At 43.4% G+C, this 27211-nt stretch overlaps 1 protein-coding gene across 2 annotated transcripts in view; it reads right to left on the bottom strand.

Annotated features, from left to right (window-relative positions):
• bcas3 (BCAS3 microtubule associated cell migration factor) overlaps positions 1–27211 on the bottom strand; it is a 305557-nt gene that overhangs the window by 107355 nt on the left and 170991 nt on the right. The window contains exon 23 of one of the 2 annotated variants that reach the window (XM_068585217.1): positions 17137–22146. The exons of the other annotated variant lie outside the window; for it this stretch is intronic. Within the exon in view, the coding sequence (XP_068441318.1) occupies positions 22136–22146 (11 nt within the window). The 3' untranslated portion in view covers positions 17137–22135. Of the gene's footprint in view, positions 1–17136; positions 22147–27211 lie in introns of those variants that run through there. 2 annotated transcript variants of the gene reach the window in all.

Below are 27211 nucleotides of genomic sequence, written 5' to 3'. Positions count from 1 at the left end.
TCATTAAGACAAGAGAGAATCTAACCTAACGTTATGATAGTCAAGTGTATGGATATTTTATTACACCCCTGTCGCTTGTCACATTAAAGCTCCATCCTCTTTGCCACACTTTGGATTTCTGGCGTGCGTGACAGCAGGTGACAGCATAGGTTAAAATCAAACTTGGTAAAAATGGCCAGATTGATGAAACAGCCCTCAGCATGAACAAATGTAAAACCAAAATAGAACTTAAATCAACACAATAACTCAGGGTAATGTTAGTGGTTTCTGTTCTGTCAATACATTTCTCCCCCACCACATTACTAATTTTTGGACATTTTCAGTGATTCTTAACAGGCTGGATTCCGAGACGAAATCTGAGAAAACGACTTGGATTGGATCACATTAACTGGTTTTCTCTCGATGACAAGAGGTAAAAGTAAATGTAATTCATTGCCGTCACTCTTGAAACTTATGAGAGGAGGGGTTGGTGTTGCTGACTTCAGGAATGCTGTCGGTTCAGAGTTGTAAACGGAGTTGGCCTTCTCCAACAATGGGGCATATTTTGTGAGATGCTGGGAGTCGATAGCAGGCGTCCGCCGTGACAAAGGGCCACTTCTCCGGCTCCGTGAGAAAGGCATGTTAGTTCAGCTCTTTGATACAGGACACTGTTTCTCTGACCACCATTCATTACCATGCATAACAGACAACTCAATGGACATTGCGCATTAGGCATAACTTATCCCTCCCACACACTCTCAGAGGCCATGATATGGAAGCCTGAGAGGCATACTTCCCTAAACTCTCCGAGGTGTCTCATAAAACGAGCTTGGAGTGAAACACAAAGCTTGGGACAAGAAAAAAAACAAAAAAAAACTTGAGTTCTGTCTTTTCCTGCCTCAATATTACTCTGCAGTTGAGACGCTGTCTCGAAGCCCAGGGCTTTGGCAGAGCATCGGAAGAATAACATGGTAGAGGCATCCACATTTGTTTCCACTTATGTTACATGATCTTTAAGAGCCTAATTTGAACAAATCCCTCACTTCGACCACACACTGTACTTTCTGAGAGGGCGCTTACCATATGTACGCTGGGTGTTAATGTCATGCTCAAAGTAAACAGTGAGATGGTCAGGGCTTGGTAGTGTGCACTCTATTTCTGTCCTGAAATACCTCTAGTCTTTTATTAAGAAACCAAATGAAATGAAGCAGGATCAACAAAGGCTGTCTGGACCCTGTCATTTCTGGTCCACTGGGACATTTCTCCAGCTCAGCCATATTCTCCTTTGCATTCACAACCCCTCAATACTTTGCAGTATAGGCTGTTGAAGTGACACAAGAAGATCTCCCATGGATCCGATGACGATCATTCAATTTCCACATGAACATGTTTCTCCCCCATCAGCGGTATGCATTGACCCTTGCAATGCAAAACTAACAACCAATATTTAATATTTAATAATAAATGTAAATAGCCAAACAACAATACCTCAATATGATGATCCCAACACCAATCATCTGAAAAAAAACACCTCAGTATTTAGGTGACCCACAAATAATTAGACTAAAAGGTCCTTTCAGGACAACCTCTCTGTAGCTGAGCCTGAGCGAGTTTGGTTATTTCAATTTCTGAGCGGAGTACAGATCGTTAAAAGCAGCATGTGTAAGGGAGGGGTGTGAGGGTGGAGAAGAGTGCGTTTTAAAAGCTGTCAGAGAGGCAAGTGAGCGGCCCGAGTCTCTTCTACCACTAAAAAGCCGCACATTTTTGGTTGCTGAGATACCTCTCCTCAGCTTACAATGCTCTATCTCCCATCGCTGTGTGGCTGTGCCTCCGGTTAGTGGCTCTTCCTCAGCACACTGCGAGTGTGTTACAGCTCTGGGGGAAAACCCGAGAGCGAGAACGACAGAGAGAGAGAGAGAGATAGAGGGAGGGTGAGAAAAAGAAGACGGGAGGAAAGGTGCTTGTGAAATGTTAATATCTTGTCCTGTTCAATATTCGTACAGTTCTTCATCTTTGGTCAGGGGACGGCAGCCACGCTGTGATGCAAGAATACGTGACACAGTGGGAGGCACCGCATGCGGATCAGAGTCAACCTTGTTCCTTGTTTTTCTCGAGCGGGCATATCTGCACACCCTCCCATACACAGACAACATAAACATTTCATGTTTTGTTAGTAACCATGCATGAGGAATACTCCCCATCTTGTTGGTGTGTCGTGTTTGTATTGCCTTCCTGCTGGAGAGCATTGTGCATGGCGAGCATCCTCACAGTGCCCCTCCTTGGCTTCTAACCTGACCTCGTTCTCTTTCACACACACTTGCAGTCAACGTGAAGGCGAGTCATAAGTTTCTGAGACACTGGTTGGGTCCTCTCACACCAGGAGGGGTTCAAGGAGGGATCCGCGAGGTTATTGTGTGTCTGGTCTGGGGAAGAGGTCACCTAAAGTTACAGGAAGGAAGCGTGGGGATGGCTGGGGAACGAACAGGGATGTGTATGTGTGTGTGTGTGTGTGTGTGTGTGTGTGTGTGTGTGTGTGTGTGTGTGTGTGTGTGACAGGGTCGAGGTGGTGGGCGGCGGGGTGGGGGTGGGAGGTAATGTCTGGCAGATGACAGATCTGTGAATTCTTTCCTAGTGCCCACAAGGCAAAAGAAGCGGTGGTGTGGCGGTCACATCTTCAGAACACTTACAGTCTTTATCCCGCTCTTCTTCCCCCATCCTGGGGGGCTCAGCCTGCTGATTATTACACAGGGGGCCATTCAGCAGCTGGCCCTCCTCCTCACCTCCCTCACTGCACACGCACTCTCACACACAACCACAGATACAACCCATCCTCCCAATCTGGGGGGATCTGAAATCATATTTTGCAGCCATGCAAACATAATGGGAGGGTTGGGGGACAAAGAAAGGCCTGCTTTTGGCACGAGCATCTTTTTGTCGCTCAGTACAAAAAGCGGTCAGTTCAGCACCTCAACCGACAACACAGCCTTTTAACCCCCCATCCCCACCAGCCTTGCCCAGCTTCTGACCAAAAGAGCGCCTGTTGATACGCCAAAACCACAGAGAGACGCACACTAAAACACACTTTGTGCTGATCCCTGAACACTTCAATCAAATCCTCCACCCATGCGGCAATACACCCCTCCCTCCTTCGGATTGAAATCAAGTTGGTGAGTTGTGGACAGTACAATATGTGTTTTCAATCCCTGACGCCCCCTCGTCTTCTGCAGCCCACACGCCTGCCTGCCTGACTTTTAGACTTTTAACTCTTGTCCGGAACAGTGTGTGTGTGTGTCGTCGTGGTGGGCAACGAGGGGGCAGTCAACAAAAGTCAATTGTCCTCAGAGTGGTGGTAATTGCATTTGATTAAAATAATGACAGGGTGTTGGGGTAGAATGGAGGGCCCCATAGTGGGAGTGTTGAGGGCCTGACACCGAAACTGAGGAGGGGCCGAGAGAGACGGAGAGAGAGAGAGAGAGAGAGAGAGAGAGAGAGAGAGAGAGAGAGAGAGAGAGACAGAGAGAGAGAGAGAGAGAGAGAGAGAGAGAGAGAGAGAGAGAGAGAGAGAGAGAGAGAGAGAGAGAGAGACAGAGAGAGAGAGAGAGAGAGAGAGAGAGAGAGAGAGAGAGAGAGAGAGAGAGCACTGTGTGGTTCATTGTTATGGAGCTGAGAGTGAGGCTCACCTGTATTACCATGAGATCGGGCCATGAGGACAGCAGCACATGGAAGAGAGAAGGAAACAATTCAATGAGTTGTTCAACACTCAACTCTAACTGGAAATGAACAAAATGATTGGAAATCAGAAAGAGGAAAGTATAGTAATTACTTAGAAAACTTTAAAAGATTGCTGTCTGAGGCCTGATGATATAATATGGGTTTCTTCTCATACAGTTATAAAATAGCATCAACACAGTTATATTATAGTTCTGATCGGCCAAAGCTTTTTTGTTCAGTAAATACATTTTAAATGTAACATTTGGTATGTCTGTGGTGAACATGTTGCACAACATTGTATACCTAAAAGACTGTGTAAAGGCTTCAAAGGGACATTTCAGACAACACACACATGGAGAGACAACGTAATGAGGTCCTTTACTAAAAGCAGTACTCAAGTATTATCAGCACTTTGAAGATTGCCCCTGTCAGTGTTCAATTATCATATATTATTGAGAAATATATTTAAGGGAGGATGTAACAAACAAAATCAACAGGGAATTGGAAAATGATTGTATTAACATACAGAACATTCAACTAACATGCTCTCTTTAAAGCTGTGTTTCAAACAGAGACTGAATAAGTAACGGATACGTATAAAAAAGAAGAAGCAACTGAATCAATGTGCTCCCGTTGGGAGTAAAAGGGTCTGAGTGAAGGACGGCTGTTGTTCCGGTAAGTAACACATGTCTGTCATGGCTAAAGTAAACTAATGGCATCGTGGACCAACAGACGTCTGTGATCGTGTTAATCCATCCAACTCTGCTGAGGACAACAATCAGCGTTGCCGTCTTTGCGTGAGGGACAGTCTCAGAAGAAACTTTACACCTCATAATATCAGTCTCTTCCTCCATCAAACTCCAAACTGCTTGGAGCCAGTAAACTCAATACAGGGCAGCATGGACTTCCACTCTTAGCCGTCTGTCCTCAGCCATGAACCGGCAGTGGCCAGCGGCGGCGTTAAACCTCGGCTTTTGATGCACGCCGGATGAAAGAGGCCGAAGCTTTTACAAGTGGTCCGACAGCACTAAGTGTCTCTGTTCGCAGTGAAAGCAGTGCTCAGGGTCGGAACACGGGGACAGGGAGAAGAAAATATTAAGAAAAAGTGTGTGTGTGTGTGTGTGTGTGTATTAAGGCCATGGAGAATATGATAGCCGGTAGGGATGTCAGGAGCCTCTGAAAGGAGGATGTCTAAGCCGGGCTCAGACTCTCATCTCCTCACACGGCCTCGCCCTTTCCCAGCATCCCTCTCTTCGTTTATCCCTTACACCTTCACAGGAAGTTCAGCCTGGCCCTGGAGCACGAGCCCCCTCCCCCCCCCCCCCCCCCCCGTTCCTCCATCCAACACTACTGGAGCACTGGTTCACACAAAAGGAGAGGCAGTAAGTGTGTTGTGCATCAAGGGTCACAGAAAGGTCAATGAGGCTATATGAGGCTCTGTTGTAGAAATGCCACTGTACCTAGAACATAAAGTCAAACTGATGGCTCTGCTTTATCAATACGAAACCACGTTCCACTTAAAAACAGATATCATAGTCCCATCAGCAGATAATACAATTATTGTATTATTTGTCATATCGGTTAAGCCAGTTAAGAGAGACAAATGAAATATGATATGACACTGATGTTTTGTAAATAATATAGTTTTCTCATACAGCAGTGGTTATTAAATAGCGGATATTTAATCTCAATAGTGCTCAATGGAGAGATTTTTACATGAATGCAGCATTTCCACTAAATTCTAATTATGTATAATTCATATTCTTGGTATTAAGACTGTTTTGGATTTTTAATTGTATATTTTCAGTTCAAAGGCAATAAAACAAGGAATAAAAAATATGCTGGAAGTTTGACGCATTAAAATCGGGACTATGCAGTTACCTTTTTAAAGCCCTGATTACAAGATCCAGGCACATATTATAATGTCCCAAACTATTTGTGTTACTTTCATGAAACACAAAAGACTAAAGGTTCCTCCGTGGAACAAAAGGATATTTATAGCTCTGGATTAAGGTCCTAAACATCCTGAAGCAAATGGAGAGGCAAGGTGCTGTTCCGTCTCAAAAAGTGAACTTCACACTGAAAGAAGCAGCTTATTATGATCCATATCAACATTTCTGGTTCTGTAGCGACAAGTTTAGGATGGACAGGTGTAATAAACACATGACTTTGACCCAGGAGGCTGCTGTCCGTGTCCTGTGAGTAACCACAACTACTTATTACTTCAGATTAGGTTCGTAACTACACATCTTCAACAATTCCAGCCATGTCACCGCAACACAATGCTAAACAGGATGTGGCAGGCACGGAGACCAGACAGGAAGTTACGTTAGTTTCCAGAGAATGCATTTACGCATCAGAAGAGTGTGCATGTGAGTGTGAGGATACTATGGCGACACACGGGCAGTGTGTCAGTGTGCACATGTGTGTGTGTCCAGCTCAGCCTCCAAAGCCCAGTGTGGGAGAGTTCAAGGTCCTACTCTCGGCCTGTATCACCCTCGGTGTCCAAATATTTACTGTCCAGCAAGTCCAGGCTGAGAGTACAGACGAAAGCTGTTGTCTATCTATTAACACTTGGCTAAGATCATTGGCATTGTGCAATGTGATGCATTACAAGCATTACATGGCAGGGAAAATTCATTATGAAAATATTTAGAAAGCATTATAACTAGAAAACTTTACACTGTTATACACTACTAAACTCCATACAATGTATTGTAGATGAGGTCTTTGGGACTAATGTTATTATGGATTTATCTTCAGCCATCGCAGTAGCTGTATGTTACGACGTGAGCAGAGTAAGAGTTAAGTCTTTTAAAGGGGCGCTCCAGCAATATAACAGAGCTGAGTTTACATTACACGAGGTACACGACTCTGACTGCTCCACATGTGAACACATTGTAAAACGTCAGAGGCGAGGAAGTGGCCGTGGGAGCTTCCAATGAAAGACTATTCAGTTGCATTATGGGATGTCTTCGCTTTATTACTTCTCTTCATTCATTTTTTTCTTGAATCTTCCTCTTGAAAGTGTCCCAATGGAAAAGTTATCCTACATAGTAGGTATTACTAAGTATTACTTTAATTAATCAATAAACAAACTAACAATCAATGAAAGTGGCATCCAGTTTGCTTTAAGAAACTCAGCTCTCTGATTTATGTATTCATTTGGATTGAAGAAATAAAAGTGATGCTTCATCTCCTTTTCGATCCGTTTAAGGCAGGGGTGGGCAATTATTTTTCCCAGGGGGCCACATGAGGTACCGAAAATATTGTGGAGGGCCGGACCAATAGCCTGAACTCATTTATGTACTCTCCGTGACAGAGTTTGACAGAACTTCCCAGCATACAGTTCTGTGGTATGATTTTATAAATGTGAAACCATGACTGAAGTTCTTATCCCTGACATCTAAGTAGCTCCGCTCAGTAGGTTCTAGGCTTTAACTGTGAAAATGAAATGTTACTGCCTGTTGACATTTATGGCAATGCGCTGCCGGTTTGACGGTGTGTCCGCCAGACCTGCCCTTATATTAATAATAATAAAATTGAAAATGTTTTTTTTTTTTTAATTAGAATAATCATAATACTTGGCGGGCCAGATTAAAACGCCCAACAGGCCGTTAAGGTATTACCCAATGTCATTCTATTAGGAGAGAATATATATATATATATATATATATATATATATATATATATATATATATATATATATATATATATATATATATATATATATATATATATATATATACTATTTTAATAATTCCATATCAAAATCAGTTTACTTGAAAGGGATTTATATTTTCTTTAGTCTATTAATTAAAAAAGCACGGCTGGTGGAATCTCAAAAAGTTGGACCATTTTGTTCCACTGTTTGGGCGGTGGGACCTCAACATTTTGCTTCCTCCAAAGTGGGCGTGACAGAAAAAGTTTGAGAACCATTGATTTAAAGCTCTAATTCAGGAGAAATCTACAGACGTAAATAGACAAAGTAGTAAACTGAATCCATAAATGTGCATTTAAGATGTTCTCTTCCAACCAGCAGCTAATGGGATAGTTATTATGGAGAGCACTGCTGCTGGTGCCGACCGGGAAAGCAAACTGTTTTTTGTTGGCAGCGATAATAAAGAAAGACTTTGTTCAGCGGTGATGAAATAAGAGGGAGAGAGAAAGAGAGAAAGAAAGGGGTAGAGAGAGGGAGAGAAAGAGAGAGCGAGAGGAAGAGAGAGGGAAAGGAAGAGAGAGAGGGGGAGAGAAAGAGAGAGGGGGAGAGAAAGAGAGGGATAGGACGAGAGAGAGAGGGTGAGACAAAGAGGGGGAGAGAAAGAAAGAGTGAGAGGAAGAGAAAGAGAAAGAGAGAGGGAGAGGAGGAGAGAGAGGGTGATATCAGAACGACAGAGAGTAAGAACCACATGCAGAAAATTAGCAGTTCCTGACCATCAGCAACAGCAGGGCAGTGTGTACGGAATGTGTGTGTGTGTGTGTGTGTGTGTGTGTGTGTGTGTGTGTGTGTGTGTGTGTGGCCTGGGAGAACCGTCCGTGTAGGTTAGTGAGTCTTTTAGAGTGTACATGTGCCATAACATCCTTCAGTTAAAAGGCTTTACATGTGGAATTAAGTGTCAACACAATTCCCATTAGCAGGTTCTCTCCACCTGGACAGTACCCTCAGAACCCAGAGGAAAAAGGAAATACTGCTTGTACTAATACTATTTGTTAGAAGAACATTTCATGTGCTAAACAGGTGAACACAATCAGTTTAAAATGAAGAAAATACATACATTTATAAAGTTTAGATTCTTTTATAATGGAGGAGTAGAATTAGATGTAAATACTATTAAAACAATATTTAAGATGTAAAATATTATTTAAAGCAGGGATTTTTATATGTGTTATTTTTTATTTTTTATTTAAAATTCATTTAAGCAGGAGAGTCCTAAGACAAGTTAAAACAGTCAATTGAAGACACATTACATTTTTGAGAACCTGCCTCTTTTTCTTTTTTCTAGATTTAAAAGTGGTCAGTGGTGTCAGTTCTTTGGCCTTTTAAACATGTTAATGTCGAGAGGTAGTTGAGTTATATATTGATTACCAAATTAATACTTTCTTTGACTGGTGAACATGCGATAGCACTTGAAAAAACATATTGTTTTGTTCATAGAAACTTAAACGTTCATTATTATTTTGACATTGTTAAAGGTATATTAAGGAAGTTAAGTGATCAAATCTACAAAGATGTTCTTCATAGGGATGTTGTTTTCATTTTAAGATTTTAGAAGTGAATTTGAAGCCTTTCTAAATCCCATGTCCTTTGCTGGGGACAGTGGGACGTGTTTCCTCTCATTTGCAGCCATTTTCCATACTTTAGGAAGCAGAGCACTGATTGAGGCAGAAACAACTGTTACAAATAAGTGAGGAGAGTCTGACATCGGGCTGTGAGGAGATCAGGATGAAGAGAACCGGGCAGGAGAGGTTTAAAATTAGATTTGTGTTCCCAAAATTCCCCAAATGAGGAAAATGAATTATTTATCATAGTCAAACTGTGCCTTGTAATGTACTTATTGTGGAAAAGATTGAACTGAAATTTGGAATATATTTCTTACATCCTAATCACGTAAATAATGCCCCCCCAAAAAACATTAAAACCTTATTTCTTCAAGGTCTCAGGAGACTATTCTATCCCTCCTGCTCTGCTCCAATTGAATCATCAGATCCACTGAATCCCGGCTCCAATGGAAAAAAGAAAAAGAGGATAACTGTGTGCTGACTGGAGGGAGCGGCAGAGTGGACGACGCTATTTGGAAGCTTCTGGAGTGTTTTTCTGGCCGGAGCTCCAGCCAGACTCCTCGCTGTCCTTCAGAGTAAAAACAAAAACATTTGGAGTGTACGGCTCACAGCTAGTGCACATCTCTTATTTGTTATCACTGATGCTGCAGACCCGGTTTACATTCTCCTGAGTGTGTCCACTGGCGTGTTCATCCGGAAATGTGTCCCCGACGCCCCCTCCTGATTTAGATTTGGAGAGCAATAAAGCCTGCCGAGTTGTTGCCTTGGACAAATAAACTGACCCAAGTGTTGATGTAAGAGATGTCCTGAAGACACATGAAAAAAGAAAAAGTTAGAGAGAGCGGCGTTAGAGAGAGAATGATATGCGCTGGTCTCTCGCTCCTTCCTGTCAAGGTTTCCGGCGAGCCAGTAAACACGGCAGTGTCTGTCTCCTGTGGGAGCTCAGGGAGTGTGTTTGTGTGAGAGTGTGTTGTCGAGTGGATCTGCGTGTTTATGGGTGTTTCTGTGTCTGTGTGTGGTGGTGTGCTGCTCGTTGGTGCATGCATACACGGCCTGGGCCTGTGTGTGTGTGTGTGTGTGTGTGTGTGTGTGTGTGTGTGTGTGGAGCTCTACGGTTCCTCTCCGACACTGCTAGGAAGCCAAGAGGCCAGCTGCTCATAGGTGTCTGTTTACAGGCTGATTCTCGGAGCTTACAGGGCGCGCACACACACTAACCCGCGCTCGACGTGCACATGCGCATGCCTCACATCACTCCGCAAGAATTCTCGCCAAAACATGCAACATACAGGACAGGGTCGTGCCTTTAACAGCTCGTGGAGGAATCTCATTTGCTTCGTTTGTCAGCTTACTCGGAACATCAGCCGCTTAACGACATTACCGCGTAATTATATCACATGAAACAATTACGGACGCGGACTGACTTCGTTAGCGTGATTTCAGTAGTTCCCTGCTTGACCGAAGAGTCTGAGGGATAACGTGCCTAACGTGTCCTGTGAACAGCTCTGACTAGCATATTGGCGGCGCTGTCCAAAAAAACCCTGTCAGCACCAGAGGTGAATGAAGAAACACAGTCGCTTTGTGGAAAGAAATGTTCCAAATCGTCCCTGTCAAAATAAGGACCAGTGTGTGTTCGACCCCGCAGACCGGGAACCCTGAAGTGTGCCGCGTGTCAGTGCAAACACATGCCTGTGACAGTATGGTGCTGGCTTTTGCTGCAGGCGTCCTCATCAGGATGGGGACGATGACACACCTTTCAACACCACGGACAGCGCCTCCGCACACACGCAACATTGTTTTTGGTCCTCCAAATCCAGCAAAATATAGTTTATTAGAAAAGTGTATAATAACGTGAATAAAAACCTGTCTGCATGTTCAATCAGACCGCCGGGTCTGAATGAGGATCCGTGTTCTGTACGTAAACCTGTACTCTGAAACAAAGTCGGATGAATTTGATAGAATCATTAGTTTCGTCAGAATTTCTTTGTGGTCCACGTGTTGCGGCGAAGAGTGTCGACCGGTTGGGGGCGGTGCCAATCATCCTCGGAGAGCAAGTGCACGGTGGGCCGAATGTTGGGTGGCAGCGTGAGAGAGCACAGGGCCACTCGTCTAATGCAACACAGCTGAAGGCTGACGAAGACGCGGGGCGGCCCTGGATTTTCTCATTAAAACTGAGGCCTTGTCGCTCTTCCATATGTTAATAGGTGAGGGGATCGCAGCGGCGCGGGCCGGCTGAGGCTAGGGTTATAGCAGTGGATGTGTGAGCTGCGGAGGGACACACAGCTGGGCTCCAGGGGGGTGATTCCAGGCTTCACTTATCCGTCCAGTTTAAAGATACCGGAATACTTTGCCAACCAATACCCCCCACCCCACCCCCACCCACCTCCGGTTCCGGGAATGACTGTCGCAGCAGTATTACACGTTTCGCTGTCCCGTCTCGTTGTATGTCAAAAAAGTGCCAAACCCAACCCAAAGGCCAAGAACCAAAATGTGCAAAATCTTTCTGTGTGTTCTGAAACATATTTCTCGCAAAAAAACAGTGACACGTGTTTTGAACAAAGGGCTGAATGGCGTTGCTCTACTTATTTTTGATGCACACTCTCTGGGCTTCTACTGTTGGAGGACAAAAGCTGCAATCATATTTATTGATAATGACAAACACGCTTCAATACTTCTCCCCCTACTTTGGCTGCCTTTTCCTTCATACACTCATTTCCTCTTCTTTTCTCTTCTTTCTTTTATCACTTTTCTCCTCCATTTATCCTCTCTTTATTTTATTAATGCCTCCTTCCTTCAATTATCTTCTTCTGTTATCCCTTATTTCTTTCATCCATCCATCCTTAATTTCTTGCATCCCCTCATAAATTTAGTCTTTAGTTTCTCCATGCATTCTTTTTTTTGGTCAGGATACCTCAGCTTTTTCTGCATTTTGCCTCCCTTGTCATCTGCCACTTCCACTGGAGCACAATCTCATTCATTTCAATAAGAACATGGGTGACAGACTACCATTCACATGTGTAGTATCTGTAAGTATTAATAAACGTGTACTCATTCAACAGCACCACATCCATCACCATTAGATCACACCATTTGAAATAAATAGATGTTTGCAAGGTAATTAATATTGTTTCAATAGATTATTCATACCTTTCATACAACGTGTCCTCGCCTAATGGCCTTGTGCCACCTGAACATGAGTGAATGGGAAGTCTTATGATGTGTGTGTGTGTGTGTGTGTTGGGATGCCCTCTGGAGAGAGACCCCAGGATACTGATCTGGACCCCAGAGGTCACGAGTTCTGACCTTTAGGGAGCAGTCAGCAGCGAGCCCACAGGGTCGCAGGTAGGCTTGGATTACTGCACTCCACACACACACACACACACACACACACACACACACACACACACACACACACACACACACACACACACACACACACACAATGGTATGACAAGTGATATGTCAAAAAGCAGCAGCATGTGCACACACACTCACACACATGAATGGCTTGAGGGGAAATCAAGCTGTCGCCTCTCAATGACCTCTAACAAAAGGACCATTGAAAATAACAAGACAGGCTCTCCCAGTGGCGCTTCAAGAAAAAAGCTTCCCTTTGTTACTCAAGGCAACTTCTCAGCACCACGCCATTCAAAACACCAGATCCTCTCAGCAGTGCCAAACTGGTTTTACAAGGGTTCACTGCACTTTGAAGGAACGACGACTGGATACTGGTATTGGAAAACTGACATCCGACTTTGGCATACTAACCCACAATCTGTTGTGACACTCCATATCACTACAACACAGTGTGCTACAGAACATGGTGCTTTAAAATGAATACCCTTTCCTTTTATACGGCTGTGCACATGATCTTTGCATCAGTAAAACTACCCAGTGGTTATTCTTGGGTTTTATATGGCCGTATAAAAGTTTAAAACTTGTTGGAGTCTCAGCTTGTGCGCTTTCATAGGAAGTAACAGGGCTTTGGCTTCTGTTCACTTGATACAGAACCTCAATCACAATGTTTATTATATCAGTATTGGTCAAACAGTGGAGTCCCATCTTTGAGACGAGTATGGGGCTCGGCCTTTTCTAGTTCAATTGAGGACATGTACTGTCTTAGAATGATACACTTCATCCAGGAGGGCTCTACCAGATTTAAAAAGGTTGGTCCACTTTTTTACGTTGGATAAAGGAGCTTCTTTCTTGGCACATTAAGATATCCATCTCGTTCCCCACAAGGTTTTCCAAGTAAAAGCCACTTTTGAAAGGCCCGCTGCTAGAATCAACACTCAACAGGCATTTCTTTTGCTCCAGTGTGAGCAGCATGTGCCACCTTCTGTCCCACCAATTGGAGAGGGTGGTCAATTCTAATTTAGAGACATTCTATTCACATGACACCCTTCTATTACAATAATTTCACAATGATTGTTCATAATTGTTTCGCACCGGATGTCAAGTTGGGGTTTAACTTCCCAGTGGCTTGTAAGATAATGGTATACTGTTAGAAGCTGAACAAAATACAATTTATTTTAGCCTCAGTAGATTCTAAACATTCAGCAAAGGAGCCAAAAACACTGACAAAATCTGAATTTTTAAAAGATGTGGACAAAAAATAAACAGCAGGGACAGGACAGGGGGTGAGGGAGCTCACACAAATATCAATAAACACTCCTCTTCCGTCTTGGAAGCTTCCTGCTTTATTTGATTAGGCTGAAGACGGCGGGAGGGGAGGGGGTGAAAAACAGAGCAGTCATGCTCTTTTGCTTTTCTTCCTCCTTTCCCTTCCTCCGCAATCTTCAGCCTCCCTTTAATGGGAATGGGAAGTTTGGGAAGTGGAGGGGAGAAAGAGGAGGGGTGGGCCGCAACTAGCCCCAGTCTAACCTCCCCCATCTGGACTGGGGAGGGGGCGACTTGCCAGCCTCCAGGCTACTCCCAACCCTTCCCAGCTGTTGGCTGTTCAGGGGCAGAGGCTTTTTTCCCCAAGTGTGTGTTTTTGGTGGGATTGAGAAAGCATTTTTTTTCATAAACAATTGCCATATCCTGCACCAGCTGCTGACCCCACGGCTCCTGTCCCTGAGCAGAGCTGGGGAAGCCGGCAGACGGGAATGGTTTTCATTTAGGAGACTCTGCTTTGCAGGGGAGGCTTGCTAAAGGGTGCTTGGCCCCACTGCTGTTAGCACGCTAGCTATAATGCAGAAGCTAGGTCATTGGCTGGGAGCAAGAGATGCTAGCTGATAGCAGCCATAGCACGCTTCAATACTTCTCCCCCTACTTTGCACGTGAACTATGGAACTGACTGGTTGGAATTGTGCGACGCACGGTGTCAGAGGGGTGCATTGTAAATTCAGTATATGATGGGTGGGAAGTGTAAAGAGGGAAAAGGCAGACTTTTCTTCTGAAAACAGCTACCTACTGCTGCTGGATGATGGGAGGGGTTTCTGCAGGCCGAAAAAAATAATTCAGCAAAAATAGCATGTAAATGCTATTTCTGGGTTTGTCTCAATGAGCAACACCTGCGTTGCTTTTTCATTCATTGTAAATACAAAAACACAGTATTGCTCTGTGCAGCTTCAGACGCATGCTCGACCCTTTAAAATGCGTTCTTCTGAGCAGCAGCGGCGGAAAACAAAGACACGAACAAAAGCCCTTCGAACCCAAAGTTTTGAACACCAAAAGGGAGACAACCAACTACGAGATCTCCAACAAACACGCAAACACAAGACACACACACACTCACACACACGGCACCGCCCATCACCTCTTCCATTCCTGTCCTCAAACAGTGGTTCCACCGCATGTGTTGATAAAAAATGGATCAGATGCTCGTTAGTAAAGGCGGGCACAGGTGCCAATGCAGTGTGTCTATGGTCCGGTGGCATGTTCGTGCTGCTGCACTATGTATGAGGCGGCTGGGCCTCATGCAACATTCAGCAGGCCGGGGAGGCCGTAGGTGAGGCCAGCACAGCCTGCAGCCAAAAAAGGCCTGCACCTCCAAGTGTGTGTGGGTGTGTGAGTTCAAACTGAGCTTTTGTCACAGCTCGCTGGTGGATCCACACATTTAGAAACACAACTGGGAGAAAACTCACGCAACTGCATTTGTTAGAGCCAGAGTCATACGCATTGTTACACACACAAAACACGCCTCGGCACAGGGGGGGACGCCTCACACACAAAAGCTATTTTTCTACTTGCATCATCTCACACACACACACACACGCACACACACACGCACACACACACACACACACACACACACACACACACACACACACTCACACACACTCACACACACACACACACACACACACACACACTTTGGCTGAGCAGATGATTTGTGCTCAGGCATCCCATTTGAACTTTTCCCTCAAGTGTTCAGTACACACACGCATACAAACACAGACACACAGACACACACACATACACACTGCTCACTCTTTGTATTGGTCGGCCTTGGAATCGCATGGTAATACTTCATTATGGCAGCACTGTAATTTAGGGGGAATGAGCACTTCAAACGAACAGCAACCCACACACAAACACACACAGACGGGGTTACTGTAAATGTGTAACCCAGAGTTCTGCTGGGACCGGTATCAGTTTTTTTTTCTGGATTCCCAGAACAGTCCAAAATACACCAGGACAGTAATCAGAGGCACACTGCGAGGTTATAATTGTTGAGGCTGATTACAAGGTGGAGAGTAATAGTTCAAATTGGGAGAGAGAGGAGTGCGAGGCCAACTTGAACACAGTGAAATGTGAAGTCAGGGACACGGGGTGTTTGCAGGGTTCATGCCATAAGGCCTCAAGGACACAGACTACCATTCAACTTGTGACAATACTACAAAAGAGAGAAGTTAATCAAGTTCTCATACTTAAGTTGCACTAGCACACCTCCTACTTGGTGGCTCCTGCTGTCAGACAGAGATAAGCAAGATGTTGTTTCCCAGAAATCATTCAAAGTCAATAAAACTCTTGGCTTCTAATGTAGACAGACGTGAAACATTCTTTGTAAAGAGTTTTGTATTTTGCCCTGTGTAGCTTCATAGTATCAAAGAGCAGCAGGCACACTTCTCTACATTGATCTAGTGCATGCCAGTCTCAGGCCAACAGTTAGCTTCACGCTGAAATGCCACAAGGCATTGTCCACATAGCGCTGTCAAATTAATGTAAACATGTTGCCACAATCTCTTGGTACTTATCTCACTGTTAACAATCTCTACGCTACATTTGTTTGTACATTATATGTAGGGTCCGCCCCCTAGTAGTATCTATATTTCAGACCAGCCTGGGAACCCTGGAGTCCTTTGAATTATCCAGTGATGCGTTTTCTTGCAATGCTACATGACTTTAGCACATGCTGGCAGGTTAGATCCATCTTGTGTTTGCTTACTTCAATGATTAAATAAGCCCACAAACTGGGTCTATTTGTATGAAAATGATGTGGGAATGGTCTCTTTTTCAAACAAGTCCTTATACTTAAATCAGAAAATAGGTTGTTTGTGTCTTCTACAACGATTCTTGTGACAGTTTTTATATTTGACCATCTCTTTGGTCGAAGTCTTTGAAGGCCGAAGTTTGGTCGAAGTCTTTGAAATTCCCAAATTGTTACCTTCGCCAAGAAGGGTACATTTTTGGCAGGATTATGGGAAAACTACAGGTCCAATGTTCATGAAACTTGGTGGGAGGGTGTAGCGTGGCCCATGGAAGAAGCCAATATACTTTGGATCTGAATTGGGGAGGAGTTCCACACATTAGGGTTCACTATTGTTACAGGGTGCGACATACGACATTCAGAGTCTGGGCGATGCTACATGAGAGGATTGCCTGCAATTCTCCTTAAACGAGACTTAGTTAGAAACAACAATAAACAGACAGAATCAAGTGAAGGGTAAAGAAAAACATTTGGTTCCTTTGTAGGGTTATTTCCATAATGTTATCAGACATTTACAATAATAATTTGAGTCTGTCAGGAACAAAAACAAGCACTTTTAGTGGTGCACAACCCACCAGAAGGATTGCATTGCAGCCTGTTTCACAGCATTCTAAACCAATAACAACAATTGTTTCACTGAATAATCACTTAGACAAGACAACATGGTATATTAGGGTCCAGGTTGAGAATACAGAAGTGTCCCCTTAAAAAAACACATATAACATCGTCAGACAACTAAGAGACTAAGGTCAATATTCACAAGACATTCAAAGTGTTCAGACAAATTATGTTATGCTGTTATTTTTCTGGTGGAAATATACTAAAATATGCTCATCACAGTAAAAAAAAAGGGACTTATCATGGTACAATCCAGTTTTATTTAAATGCCGAGCAACACTTGAGTTATGTAATAGTTATGAGGTGAAAAAGAAGAAAAAAAGAGTATATATTGAAATGTGAAAAACTAAAAGACTGAAAATGAATTCCGGGAATGTGGGTGTTTAAAAAATATGTCAATGACAATTAAAAGGCAAATGATTTTTTTTTAACAGCAGCACCTAAGACATACGGAAACAACAACAATCCAGTGGGAAAATCTTACTTAATAGATAAAGGATACTTAGTGTATGTAGTACATATGCGTATATTGGATATATGAGTGAGTACATACCACAGGCAGGTCTTCATTTAGTTTAAACAGAGACCCCCTTTAAACTGAATGGAGATGGTGTCGTGTGAGTGGCGTCTGCGTGTGAGTCCAGACACACACACTTAGACCTCTGCTTCAGTTAAAACATATATTGTTTAATGTAGACTTGAGATGGTCACAATCACTGAGAACAATACAAATGTCTTACAGCATATTCACATGTGAATCTAGGTTGTATACATATACACTGGAATACAACTTGAAGAAGTTATACTGGTTATTACAGACATGATACAGTCTGTAAGAGCACAGTAATGAGGGCTGTAGATACAAGTGATTTATTGTTGTATGTACAACAAGAGATGTTCACCAACAAGAAGAGACTAAAAATATGTTTCACAGATTATTGAAGGTTGCCCTTCTGTTTCACTTTGTGATGAAGACACACATTATTAAATCTCCAGTGTGCTCCTTGTCTCCATACAAATGCTGGCTCCATCCTTACTAAACGGATGGTGAAAAATAGGAAGAACCAAAATGAAGTGTCCATCTTTATTCAAAACTAAACGTAACAAAAGCAGTACCGAGCCCCAGATTCCAATCCCTTTAGAAAACCTCTCATCTTACTGCAGACTGTAGGTCTGCTCCCTACAGTTCTGCTTCTATAGAGAGCACAGAGGTATTAGAATTAAACTGAGACCGCTCTTGACAGTAACTTCAAGTTAATCTTATTACAGTTGGATGAGGCAAAATGTTTCTGCATTAATAAACTTTCCATGAGGAACGTGTCTGTATTATGTATTTATTCTTAAAAGTGGTACTGTATGCGTATTATGGGCTGTTTGAAGAGAAAAACAAGGGAACACACCCCACACCATGTGTCCTGGTCCTCTACATTAGACAAGTGCCCTCCCTCTATCATTGTGGAACCCTCCCTTCCATCTCATCCTGGATGTATAATACAAGCTCTATCCTCTGCCTGAAGGGCGAACGCTGCTGAGTGTGTGTTGAGTGTGTGTTTGTGCGAGTTGCTCCATATAAAACCTGTATACGGCAACACAAGAGACAGCTGAGCCCAGCGCACTTTGTCCCTGCTTCTATGATGCAGCACTTCTGGCATTGGAAACATAATGCCTACTGGCTAAATCATTGATATTGTGCATTTTTATAAAGAATGATGAATATGTTGCCATGCAAAATTAACCTGTAATATCTGATGTAATATTTTAAAATATTTGGCACAACCTCATCTTGCTTTTTGTTGCTCCTTTTATTTATTTTATTTCATAATCCTTATTAGTCCCACAGTGGGGACATTTAAATTTCTTTTTAACCCATCCTTAGTAATTAAGGAGCAACGAGCCCTTAAAGTCTATGAGCTACAGCCGCAGCCTTACACTTGTGAAATTTGAACTTTAAGACTCAAGATAGAGCCGCTGTAACAGTGGATAAACACATGCTCTTGGATTGTTGGATTATTTTTTACTTTTATTATTGAGAACATAGCTGCTAACCCATTTCCTTTGTTATTGTAGCTGCTCACTTTTTCTCTTATTATCATGTTAGTTGACTTGTTTTATTGAGAAGCTGCACTAATTCAGTGATGAACACCGTTTCCTCTGGAAGTTTGTTATTTTGTTGATTAAAAGCAGCAAATTCAGAACATGCTGTGTTTTCATCAGGTCTCTGTTGGGCTCCATGGTCTTTGTACTTTGCGACAACGGATTTTCATTTTGAAATGAGAAAACCAAAATCGGGAAACGAGCTGTTTTCCGTTTAACAATAGGAAAACAAAAAAAGACCCGTTATCTGATTTTCTTTGATGTGCCTAAAGATGAACATCGAGAATTAAAATACTGCGTGGAAATCTTCTTTCTCAGTTTTGTGTAGGTTTTTGTGTTATGACCCGGAAGCTATCAGTAGTTGGCGGTGTATTTAATTTAGAGTCAGACATCCATGAGACGCACCTCAACAGAAACCAGAAAAATTCTGAAAATCTTGGCCACGTTTGTCAGATTCGTTAAGACGCTCTTAAGCGCTAAGAGCATCTCAGGAGTGCTCTAAGAGCGCTGTGAAAGAAGGACGTGTTTCCCAGAGTCGTTCTTAGCTTAAGATGCTCTTTCACTAAGAAGGAAACGTAAGATCAGTCTGACCCACTCTTAACAGCCTTCTTAGCGACTAAACGTTCACTGCAGCCGCGTCAGGGAACGTTATATCTGACATTCAAAGCACTACTTAAATCATGCATTATGATGAATGTGCGCCCACAGCTACTGAACACTGACGCAAGAAAAATATTAGCATAAAAAGAAAAATAACGATAGCCAGATAGTTTACATAAATGCATATGAGCATCAGCACTTCCCCTCTTAATGTGCTGTCGGACCGGGCTGTCCAGTCCAAGTACCAGCTTCCCCGTGTGGAGATCCAACACCTCGTCACACTAGTGTCACCACACATCCAGAGGCCAACCCGCTGCAATGTTGCCCTCAGCCTGCGATTTTACGCAGTGAGGAGCTTCCTGGAGGTGGTCGGGGACGGCACCGGCCTCAGCAAGGCATCGGTTTCACGGAGTGTGGCAGCCGTGACACCGATCCTCCTGCTCCATGCCCGCACACACATCAGAATGCCCACCACGCGGGTTGAGGTCCGCCAGGTCCACCGTGGATTTCATGCAATGGCTGAGATCTCCAGGGTGATTGGTGTCGTGGATGACACACACACACACACACACACACACGCGCGCGCGTAACATAATTGCATATGTGTGTGGGACCACATCGTGTTGTTTGTGATTTATGGACAGCTCCCACTAAGAGCGTCTTAGGAAGTTTCTTTGGCGAGATCTTAAGAAGGCAGTTAAGAACGCATCTGGGAAACACTCGCATCTTAGCGCTTCTTCTTAGCAAACCCTTCTTTCGAGCCTTCTCAAGTCCTTAAGAACGATCAAATCTGGGAAACGCAACCATTGTCTGCTGACATGTCCTCTTCTTTCATTGTCACCCGTTTGGGTCCTCCAAACAACACAAAACTTTCCATTGCGGTAAAACTCGTCAATTGTCACATAACGGTCATTGTCCAATGAAAAACGGAAACAACGACGCAAAGAAGTTGCTGGTGGCCGTGGAATAGTAGGAAACTCCTTTGGTCGAGGGATTGATGGACACTTAATATTAACCTCCAGAGAGGAGGGGGGCTCACTTCCACGTAGACACCCACGACATTTCATCACCCAGCTGAAGTAACCACTATTGCTGCTTTGTACATGTCGTGGAAGTCTCAGCTATGCCTCTTCTCTGGCATCATCTGGCGGCGCTTCACTGAGCTGTGTTCACCATCTCCAGCAAGACACACATTACTGCAGCGGCGTGAACCCAGAATCAATAGATGTCGTTGTGGTTTAATTGCAGCATACGGAGGCAGAAATAACTACGTAATGATGCAGATTTGTAAGCAAAATCTGAATTTCTGCTTTGTCAGGTATTGCCAGGCTTTGCCAGACGACAGGAAATCAGCTTTTAAATTGTTTGTTAACTAAATGGAGTTTGGAGCTGGGTTATGCTATGCTAACATTGTAGTTGCTGCATTAAGCATACCAATGACGCCATCGAGGCTTCACTATGACAGCGTTGTAATTGTTTATACCACAGGCTGTCTGTAAGGTTTATATACAAACATTTATACACAGAGATTTGTCTGTATAAATATGAAGTACTATCGTACTAGGTGACCAAACACATGTTAAATAACGCTATCCTTTCTGATGAAACAACTTTAAGGCATAAGTTACCACAGGAGAATCTTAAATCATCATGCGAAGTTCTCACTCAACTTGAAATATTTGTATTTTCTGAATGACATACATTTTGCTTACACTGGCTTTTAATGTAATTGCACAACGCACACAGCTTGCTTTGTGTTTATTGTGACTACACCAATAGGGTTCATTAATTCACAAGGCTGACATGAACATCCTGGCCAACTCATGGCTACTGTTTGTTTTTATTAAAAAGCTTGAAAAGCAAGTCTTGGGCAAGATGACGAGGCGGCAGTGGGAGTATGATCACCACATCTGGATGACCAATTCCCCATTCATTAATGTTACGACGTCCATGTTCTTGATAAGAGCATCTTAAAGACAGCAATTGAGTTAGAAAACAACATGGGTATGGTCTAAGTAGTTTGTTGGTAATTGAAGTTTGGCTTAAATATTTTCATGATGACATATTCATTTCAAATGGATTTGGGCTTCAGGACAGCCACTTTCTATGAGGCCATAACTGGACAGAAATGAGACAGACAAACAGAAAGACAGACAAGTAGAAAGCTGGCCATCTTCCTCTCTTCCTCCTTCTCCTCTCGCCTGTCCTCTTCTCTCTCACACACCAATGATAAAACAATGATCGGGTAGTGACGGGGGAGAGGGAAGGATGACGGGATGGAAGCATAGATGGATGTATGGATGGAAGAAGGGGCTATGAAAATGATAAGCACGCTTGTGAGGAAAAATAAGAGCAACAAAACATAACAGAAACAAAAAAAAACAATTAAAATGGTAATTTGGAGAGCGAGGAGCTTCCTTTTTAGGAATAACCTGCAGGAGACAAACAGGAAAAAAAAGAAAAAAAGTTGTGTTTTAAATCTGTGCTGGCGATATACTGTATATGTGTGTTAGCATACTTTCCTCGGCATGCATATCCATGGTTGGAGAGGACAGATGAGTGAGTGAAGCATGCAGTTTGTCAAACACAGTTTGGCTGTCCGTGGAGCCATGGAGCACCTGAGGATGCTGACAGCTAGTGGGCTGAAAGGGCTTCTTAGCTCACCCTTTGCAGTGGGCAGCACAATCAGCGGGTCACATCAGGAAAGCCTTCATGACCAGAGCTCTTGGACAACATGATGGAGCTGTGTATGTGTGGGAGTTTTCCATCGTGTTTTGGTCCTATATTTCAACATTCCTCTCACGGCAGGTGAGCATTGCAGTACACGCCAAAGGAAATAAAATGAGAAAGTCCTTTTCTACACGTATAGTCAGAACCAAAAAAAACATTTAATATGAATGCAAGGTCTGTAAACTTTCAGCTAAGAACATGACTAGTAGCAACATCTGGTCAGAAGTCGAGCCATGCAGATAAATGTCCAGCTGGTTCTTAACATATTGAGGCACCTGTGAGGCAATTAAGAATGAGCTGACCTCACCTCATAACATTTTAGTCTCAACATGTATTTTTCAGCATTGGATTGTACTTAGCTCCACTCACTCGTGTCACTTGTGGTTCGAGAAAACCAAGATGGCGACGACCAAAATGCTCAACCCAAGGCTTCAAAACCGTAGTCCATAAACCAGTGGGTGATTTTTATATACAGTTCTTAAATACAATCTGAAGATGAACTGTCAAGGATTCGGATCAGTCAATGAGGGCGAAATATCACGGGTGTTTATGATAAATGGACTTATACAACACTCAAAGCTCTTTAACACTCCTCGTCCTCATTCACACCCATCCATACACTGATGGGAGGGGCTACCATGCAAGGTGCCACCTGGCCATCAGAGTTATCACACATTCATACCCATTCACACAGCACAGGAACAGCCTGCAGGGACACTCTACCACTGAGCCACAGTCCTTGTGTAAGTTATGATTTGAGACAGGATATCTCCCCTTTTTTTTAGAGCGGTTCTGACGTTTAGAGGGGTTGGTGTCACTTCCAATCAGCAGAGATATACTATGGAGACAGCCTTCCATCTGGGGAATGGCTGATGATAATGGTGTACTTCTGGGCGACAGGTGAGCTACAGCCTGCACAGAAACCCAGCTGCTGTGCCATGTGACTAAGGACAGCTTGTTTGTTGAGTTCATTGTTACGCTTTGATCATATACACACTACTGTTCTTCAAACTAATTTAGGAGGCCATCCTCTCTTTCCTCAGCCCAAAACCGTTCTACCTGCTGACAGTTTGTAACTGATTGGAGCAGCTGGCACCGCTCCACGTTGTTGAAACAGGTGAACTGTTCTGAAGTCAGCCACTGATGACAAGATGAGTTGCAGGTGACACCATCTGCCGGCTGGAGTCTGAGATCGGCCAGTTCACACTGCTGTAACTTCCCCCAGAAGGCTGATTTATACTCGGGTTTTACGCAGAGACGCAAGCACGCAAGACACACATGTAGTCAAATCAGCCATTTTGCATGCTTGCGTGCGTCACCCAAAATTTCTGACTATCCGTCAAAGCTACGCAAGCCGATTGGTCTGCTAAACACATCCTTTCTGAGTCTCGCATTTCCGGTTTCATAGCATAATACCGCTGTTTTTAAAAGCCATAGCAGAAACACCAACAATGGATCCCGTTGAAGAACGTTTGGCTGAAGAGGTCCGCAAAGATGAGCATTTATATAACCCGTCTGACAGAGTATAACGACACGCAGATGGCGGTGAATTCCTGGAGGGAGATATCGGTGAACGTCAGTGTGCAGGTGGATTCTTAAACGGTCATTGCGCCACCTACTGTTCTGGCGTATGGAAAACGCATGGGAACTAAAAATCAAAACGAGTCCGTCAATCCGACTGCGTGGCCAGCCACAGTTGTAGTTGCAAAAGTATAATTCGCCCTGAAGACATCCTGAAACGGTTTTGTCTCGTGGCTAATCTTTGGTCAGAACTGGGCCTTCCACCGCCATTCGTCTCCCGTGTGTGAAAAGGGCTTCGAAAGCTTGCAAGCCGTCACATGAAACTCAGTTTTTCAAAGTAACGTCGCCTCTCTGATCAAAACCCTGGCCTTGAGTCCATGTAACTAAACCAAGGTGGACATCATGCAGCAAATTACTAGAAATATTACTGATCATGAATGCGTTCTGGCAGAGCCACAGGCGGCTGGACGGCAACAGTGCTGACTGGGAAAACACAACCCATCATTTAGTCTAATGGAACTGTAAAGCAACTAACACACGCAGGAGCAATTGTGGGGTGGTGTGTGCGTGTGTCTGTGTGTGTCAATGCGTGTGCTCCATTAGTGTGCATCTTGGCGTTGTGTGTTTAATGTGTGTGCGTGTAATAGGTACCGTGTGCTTGCTGAGGTCTTGTTTGCCCATCTTAAGTCAATTAAAAGGAAATAAGGCGGCTCTGACCGGCCCATGAACCAGCTCCCTCAGCTGAGAGCACACACACACACACACACACACACACACACACACACACACACACACACACACACACACAGATAATGCTCCACAACCGGCAATCGACCCTGTGCCCTGCTGTGTGAGAAACAATGGCTCTGAGACTGTGAGAGTGTGTGAGTGTGTGTGAGTGAGTGTGTGTGTGTGTGTGTGTCTGTGTGTTTAGTAAGGCATGTCTGACAAAGCTTCAGAGGGAAACTGTTAAAGACAACATCAGACACACATGCACACATTCCCTGTATTTCTGCAAAGGAGAGCCACAGAATGCTTTTGTGTCCGCGAGACACCAACACAACACCACACAACAGTCGGCCAAGGCAAGTCCTGATGCCTCCGGGCTTCCACTGCAATGAAAACATTACAGTCACAGAATTTCCTGGTATCAAAATAATCTGAGTTTGTGGCCGCTCAAGGCCGTCCGCAATGTGCCGATTGCTTGTTGGTATGAACCTAGCATCCAGCAGTCAATGTGGGCTGTGGCTTGTAGAGGCCAGCTGAAGACAGTGCTTGTTTAATCACGTTTTATTAATATTCAACGTGACGCGTGTCAACGTCACACCACCTATAACACTGCTCGTCCTTGGGTCCCCAGCCAGTACACCCAGTACATCCGCGGGAAGTAAATTGGATGAACAACTCAAACAACTTCTAGAGCCAGAATGCCTGACAGTCAGAAGATAGGACACAGCATGAAGTCCAGTTGAGTCGTACTGTACTCCACTACCGATTACTTATCTTTTCCACCTGTTTTTATTTCATTCACACACATTGTACGCCCTTCTGTCTGCTTTTCTTTAAAATAGTTTTTCCAAAAATGTCATAATATGCAAGGAATGCAGTTACTAACAGTTTGTGCTCCATGGAAGTATTGAGGTTGTAGCATAAGTAGTTCTGTTTCCTTGTACACTGAATACACTGTGTGCGTGTGTGTGTGTGTGTGTGTGTGTGTGTGTGTGTGTGTGTGTGTGTGTGTATATATATATATATATATATATATATATATATATATATATATGTATATATATATATATATATATATATATATATATATATATATATATATATATATATAAAACAGTATGCAACTAACTATTCCAACATCTTGTATTTCATGATCTGGACTTATTTAGTAGTTTACTTAGAGTTAGCCACCACATTCCACGAGCAAAAGATAGGCAAATAGGTGGATAGAACAGTTTTCTGCACTGGGCTGTGAACCAGTCTCTGCTGTGTAGCTGGGCATGTTAACGTGACGGTCAAGTGGCCATTCGAGGAACTGCACTTTTTTTGACTTCCACTTTGGCTTCATTTTTCAGCATCGGGAGTTGACGATGGGTTTACTAGACATGAGCCACCTGCTTTCACCAATCTGTAAGAAACCTGTTGCTAGACAAGCAGTGACATGATATCTGTATTTCAGGCCAGAACTTCTTTGTCAGGCCTTTGTTCAATTTGAACCTCCATGAAATCAGAATTCAAGGGAAGGTCAAGTCATGAGTTCAGTAATCACATCCTCCTTGCTCCCACTGTGAGCAGCATGGTAAGTACCCTGTCCTAATACATGGGCTCCATCCCATGACAATCCCAGAGCTGTTCTTGTAGAGGTGAGGCACCACTTAATCCTCTATTCCCAAATCCAGCTCGTAATAAACAGGCTACATTTAATCCACAACACAGAGGAGCAAGGGTTAAGACTTTATCGCTTGCCATGCCAATGTTCTCCCTTTTACTCTCACTCACATTCTATCCCTCTGTGAGCGTCTTTATAATATCGCTATTGTAAATTCAATGGATTAAAATCTGCATTAGGTCACAGGAAATGAATCACTCCTCCTGCTGAGCCAGACAATACAATACCAGTAATTTATTAAACAGATGCTAAATCAAATAATAGGTCCTGCAAAACGAGTGAGATGTCGAGAATTAAACAGACCTGTCAGTGAGTTGGTCAGTCACATGTAAAAAAAACAATCCCCAGTGGAAATATGAAGTATATTTGTGTCATCATCATTCAAGGTTCAGCTTGCAATGAACACACAGTGTCCAGATGAATTATTCTTCTCACTTTTCCAAACTAGAATTTGCAAATCAAATGGAAAGAAGTTTTCCATAAGCATGTTTAAATGCCAAACTGGGATTAATTTGCTCGATACATTCTGATCCCTTCCTTATAAATATGTACAATATGTGCATGTTTAGTATGAGCTGAACACACTAAAATGAAGAACTACAACTGGAACATGAAAAACACTGCATTCCTATACATTGCTGATACATGAGGCTAGATCGAGCAAGAAACCTACGCTAATACATATATGGTACATCAGCTGGTTACACGGGTGCAGCAAGTAAGCTGATGATGTCAAAGGCCTAAATCCGGGGTATTCAACTAAAACTGAACGAGGTCCAGTTAGAGAGAATTTCCTCACGGAAAGGTCCACAACACCAAATAACATTTAAACAATATTTATTATTACA

Source organism: Clinocottus analis, unplaced genomic scaffold (genome assembly GCF_023055335.1).
Source record: "Clinocottus analis isolate CAN_PGR_092001 unplaced genomic scaffold, fCliAna1.0.p SCAF_2, whole genome shotgun sequence".
NCBI classification, from domain to species: Eukaryota; Metazoa; Chordata; class Actinopteri; order Perciformes; family Cottidae; genus Clinocottus; species Clinocottus analis.
The sequence above is the reverse complement of the archived record's forward strand: the minus strand, read 5'-3'. Positions and strand labels throughout refer to the sequence as shown.